Source organism: Myotis davidii, unplaced genomic scaffold (assembly GCF_000327345.1).
Source record: "Myotis davidii unplaced genomic scaffold, ASM32734v1 scaffold478, whole genome shotgun sequence".
Lineage (NCBI taxonomy): Eukaryota > Metazoa > Chordata > Mammalia > Chiroptera > Vespertilionidae > Myotis > Myotis davidii.
Window position 1 is genome coordinate 1,605,522 of NW_006289570.1, and position 5,669 is coordinate 1,611,190.

General features: G+C 50.1%; 1 protein-coding gene across 1 annotated transcript in view; it reads left to right on the forward strand.

Moving 5' to 3' along the window:
* MYO18B (myosin XVIIIB) overlaps nucleotides 1-5,669 on the forward strand; it is a 200,197-nt gene that overhangs the window by 133,883 nt on the left and 60,645 nt on the right. The window contains exons 35-37 of the mRNA XM_015562824.1: nucleotides 1,196-1,309; nucleotides 2,314-2,430; nucleotides 3,688-3,771. Coding sequence (XP_015418310.1) covers nucleotides 1,196-1,309; nucleotides 2,314-2,430; nucleotides 3,688-3,771 — 315 coding nt within the window. The remainder of the gene's footprint in view (nucleotides 1-1,195; nucleotides 1,310-2,313; nucleotides 2,431-3,687; nucleotides 3,772-5,669) is intronic.

Consider the following 5,669-nt stretch of genomic DNA (forward strand, 5'->3'; position numbering starts at 1 on the left):
AGCTTGAGATGGTCCCAGGTGGCTGTACCCATAGAGCCCCCCATCTTGACCAATTGTCCTGGGGTGACCTCTGCTTGACACCACTGTTTTCATTTTATAGATCAGTGGGGCTCCCTCACTCAGTGGGCTCAGGGCTCAGAGCTTGTAGACACATCAGTTCAGGACTCTAGCTTGCTTTTAAAAAAAAAAAAAAATTCTGTCCCTGAGCACCAATGTAAACATCATTAACTGTTCCCAGGGGACAATGTGCTGGCAGTTGAGAAAGTGCACTGGTCTGGATAGTGCAAGTGTTGTCTTTGCTCCTTGCAGCTCTGTGACTTCGGGTAAGGAACCGCCCCTCTCTGAGCCCTAAGTGCTTTCCTTAGGTGATTTCTAAGGGCATTTTCTGCTCAGAGATTTTAGAGTTCAGAAATCAAGGGGAAACTGCCCTTGCAGTGTAGACTTAGGGTTTGTTCACAGACGTGGCTTTTTCCAGTGGGGACTGCCTGTCGTCTAGAGGCACGTGGGCAATGTTACCATCATGATGGCCCCACTTTCCTAGGGTAGCAGGCCTACTGTGTGCAGGTGGGTGGAAGGATGAAAAGGGGGTGAGGAAGAGAAACTTTAAGTAGGTGGCACTTAACCTTTGAGAATCTAGTGGAAGTCATGGGCCCAGGAAAATGCTCACCTGCAGAATAGTTTGCATACCATTTGAAAGGGGGTTCTCAGCTGTGGTTGAGAACTGTCTAGAAGCACCTCCTCCAGGAAGCCTTCCCTGACCTCCATCCCATATTCCCAAGCATCCCATGCCCTCATCCTTTTAACTGTATTCATTACCTGTTCCTGTCTGTTTCCCCGGAGGACACAGGATCAGGTGACAGTTTCCTGTATGCTCTGTGCCTGGCACTCCAGCGGTGTCAACAAATATTTGTTGAAGGGAATTGACTAGCTCCTGGCACTGAAGCTGGGGTGGCCTGGCCTTATTTCCTGGGGCAGTGCCTATTCAGTTTTGAGTGGGCTCAGAACTGGGCTGCCTCAAATGCACACACAGGTGCTTCGCCAGTTGTAGGTTGATGAACAGTTGTGAAGACACAAAGGTAGCTTGTAAATGGTTCTGCTGCCTGAGAGGGGCTGGACTGGGCTGGAGGGGAAGGCTAGTCAAAGGGCAGCGTCACAAGGCCTCTTCTCTTTTCTTCTGCCCTCCTGCCTGGTCCAGCTGGAACAGAGTGAGGCCAAGTGTGAGGATGCCCTGAAGACCCAGAAGGCGCTGACTGCGGACCTGGAGAGCATGCACAGCGAGCTGGAGAACATGACCCGGAGCAAGAGCCTGGTACCTGGTTTTTTCTGAAGCTCTGGGGACCCGGGCCAGCACAGGCCTCTGAGCTAGCTTGGACCTACTGTGTGCTCAGCACTATAAGAAGGAAGGGGCACTTATGGTGGGCTTACTGGGTATCACCTATAGACATCCATTGTAGACCTACTGGATGTTTAACACTCTGAAAGTGCAGGCATCTGACTAGGAGCTGAGCATTATAAAGGCACAAGGGTATATATGAGGGTCAACTGTGTGTTCACTCTGCAAAGGCAGGCAAATTGTAGACCTGATGTGTGCTCAGTACTATGGGGATGCATCCGATATGAGCCTATTATTTGCTCAGTACCCTAAGTAGGAACACAGCTTTCTGTTGTGCACCCAGAGCATGCTCACCACTAGGCAGTGCCCTGGCTACTGTTGTAATCCTGTACACTCACCAACATAGGAGGGGCCTTAGTCATTACCATTGGGCTGTTGCATGCCCATTCTTATAAGTGGAGACAAAGGCAGTCCTCATGGGCCCACTTAGCTCACCACTACAAGGGACCCTGCCCCCTACTATGGACCCTCTGAATGGGGACAAATGAACATATGTTATGGATCTATTAATGTTGGTGAAAATTTGGCATGGTTTTCTAAGTCCCCCTCTGGGTGTACAGGGTTGGTTTAAATTTATACTTTCTGTGTAAAATCCGAAAGTTCAGATGTAACTAGAGATTTATAAGCAAAAGCTTGTCTCAAGATCCCTACTGGTCTCTTGGTCCCAGATTTTATTTGCACTAGATTAAGTGGAACCTGTCCCCCTCTACCCTACCCCCCTTACACACACACACACACACACATACACACACACACACACACACACACACACACATGGAGCTGGAGGTAGGGAGAGGGAGAAAGAGATACCCATGGCCACTCACCTGACACACCCATAGGCAATCCCCTCTTTACTGTGCATCAGTCCCCTCCCACCCGCCATTCTGCCTCACCCTGACCACTGTCCCGCCTCCTGCCAGGTGGATGAGCAGCTGTACCGGCTGCAGTTTGAGAGAGCCAACCTCCTGAAGCGCATTGACGAGGACCAGGATGACCTGAATGACCTCATGCAGAAGCACAAGGACCTCATTGCTCAGGTAACAGCCTTAAGTGGGAGAATTTGCCTTCAGTGTGCATTACATATTTTTAAAATATATTTTTATTGATTCCAGAGAGGTAGGGAGAGGGAGAAAGAGATAGAAACATCAATGATGAGAGAGAATCATTGATCAGCTGCCTCCTGCATGCCCCCTACTGGGGATCAAGCCTGCAACCTGGGCATGTGCCCTTACTGGGATTCGAACCAGTGACTTCCTGGTTCATGGGTCAGTGCTCAATCACTGAGCCACACGGGCCAGGCCAGAAGCTTTGGGTGGAGTGGAGGGATGTGATGAGGACCCCTGGCAGATTTCTGATCTGCATAGCTGATCTGATTTGCATAACTTCACAACAGCTCCCTCCAAGAGCAGTGAGCATCTCCCCCACATGGTACCCCCAGAGGAGATCCAGGATAGAATGCCTGCCAGGCTTCAAATGCACCCTACAGAGATTGGATCTGAAGGAATTTCTGCTAAACAAGGAATAATTATAACAAAAAAAATCAATTATATCATCAACATGATAACTGCCACAAAAATAGCCTAGGCCATCTTCTGCATTGTTAATTACACTTTTGTTCAAAATGGAAGTTTCTTTATTCGTTCAATTACAAAAGCAGCATATTCATATGCCCATTGTAAATTACTACAATGATAAATACATGTGGAAAATAGAAATTGAGGGGTCCTTCTGTTCTCTGGAATCCTTCTAAATGGAGATAATCACACTTCACAGTTTGGTTCTACTTTTTTTTTTAAAGAAACTTTATTCTTCATTGCCTCGTTTAATTTCTGAACAAGTGCATTGCATTGTAGAAGGGCTAAGCAGAGACGATCAGCCCATTTTACAGATGGGGATACTGAGGTGCAGAGAGGTTCTGGGTCTTGCCAAGGCCAGTATCCGGGTCTGGAATCCTAGTTACCTGACATTCAGAATAGTTCTCTCCCCTCAGAATCTGGTCCTAGTAATGTGACCAGCCTGTTTCTGCCTCGGCTCTCAGGGGTGCATAATAAGGTTATAGACAGTTGACCAAAGCTCCGGGCTTATCTAATGGGAGTGACTTGGTGAACACTGAGATGAAGGATGCTGGGGAGGATGCGAGAGGCACCCCTTTGGGACCGGCTACTGCCATAGAGACTCTGAGAAATTTAGACATCTGTGGGTCTCAGTGTCCCCCACCTGGGGGAAGAAGGGATTGCCAGGGGCAGTGTCCCCGCAAAGCCTGTGCTCTCAAGTGGCATTTCTTTGTCTCCCAGTCTGCTGCTGACATTGGGCAGATCCAGGAGCTGCAGCTGCAGCTGGAGGAAGCCAAGAAGGAGAAGCACAAGCTGCAGGAACAAGTACGTGCTGGCGCCGCCCTGTTGTGGGAGAGGAAGAGAAGGGTTCCCTGTGGGACCTCACACTCTGGGCCCTGGGAACTGTCGTTCATTCAGCATCAAATGAATTGAGAACCATCTTAGACGGACACACACACACACACACACACACACACACACTCACACTCACTCTTCCCTGTGCCTGTTCAGCATCCAGTGATGCCTGTGCAGTGAGACACATCAACATTTCAGTGAAGGGTTTTCTCCTGCTGAGAAATGGCTCCAAGGAGATGGGATGCTCTGGTCTAGGCAGGACCATCATCCTTCGTGAAATCTTCCTCTGAGTCATGGTTCCTCCAAACTCCCCCGGATTTCCTTCATTAGTTGGTGGATCGCTCTTATCCATGAAATTCTTCAGTCTTGCGCCAAATGAATTGGGAGCCATCTTAGACGGACACACACACACACACACACACGCACGCACACACGCACACTCACACTCACTCTTCCCTGTGCCCGTTCAGCACTCAGAGATGCCTGTGCAGTGAGACGCATCAACATTTCAGTGAAGGGTTTTCTCCTGCTGAGAAATGGCTCCAAGGAGATGGGATGCTCTGGTCTAGGCAGGATCATCATCCTTCGTGAAATCTTCCTCTGAGTCATGGTTCCTCCAAACTCCCCCGGATTTCCTTCATTAGTTGGTGGATCGCTCTTATCCATGAAATTCTCAAAGCTCTCCCAGAACTGTCGCACGTGCCTGCTTAGAGTGACTGTCAGAGGGACTGAGTGTCAAGCCAGTGTCCATGGGCACCGAGTAACAACAGGTACAAGAGGACAGCAGCAGGGGCCATTTGCTGGGGCTAATGACATACCAGGCGCTCACCTCCTCAGTCCTCGCACACAAAACGAGCAGTGAGGTTTGGGGAAGGGAGCTGATGGGCCTGGGCCCATCCAGCTGGGAAGGGGTGGAGGCAGGTTTTGAACTCGGACACAGGCCTTGGCTCCCAAACTCACTTTGGTTGTATCCTTTGATGCTGAAGCTTGCTGCTCACAGCCTGGCTTTGCTCCCCTAGCAGAGCAGGGCAAGGAGGAAAGAGAAGCACTGACCAGAAGACCTGTTTTGGAGGCAGAATGCCCAGGAAATGTCACCTCCTAGGCCCTAAGACCCAGAGGCCGGGTCGGGTCTGAGGGTCCTTGGATTGGAACCGGCAGTGCTTCCTGTGCACGCACCAGACAGCCCCTGAGCCCAGAAGGAAGCTGTGAAGGGGTCTGGGGCTGAGGCCTGCATGTGTTTCCATCGTGTGGCTCAGGGCCAACAGGTGGCCAACGGACCCCTTGCATCTGTCCCCAGCTGCAGGCGGCCCAGCTGCGCATCGAGTACCTGGAGCAGTCCACCGTGGACCGGGCCATTGTCCGCAGGCAAGAGGCAGTCATCTGTGACCTGGAGAACAAGACCGAGTTCCAGAAAGAGAGATTTGAGTACTTGCTGATGTGTAAATATTGCTCAGGCCCAGAGAAGCGAGGCCTTTTTGTAAGCTCTGTCCATCTATCCATGCCTATGCCTTTATCTGGCCATATATTACTCATCCACCTCCCGTATGAGTTCCTTCTCCCCCTCCTTCCTCTTCCTTTCTTCAACCGCACTGTTCCACAAACTACCTATCCATTCAATCTACTCACCTCCATCTATCTGTAGCCAACTCCACATGCCATCACCGGTCCGACCATCATCCCCCTTCCCTGGGTTCCTTTTCTCTCCTCTTCATTCTTTCTTCTCTTCCTCTGTTTTTTTCTTCAGACCTCGACCCCCTGTCTGTCCATCTCTTTATCCATTGCTCTAATTCTGCCATCTCCATCTATTTACTCGTCCATTCATGCACCCCACACACATTTTGAGCAGAAATTTGCTTTGCACCAGATGT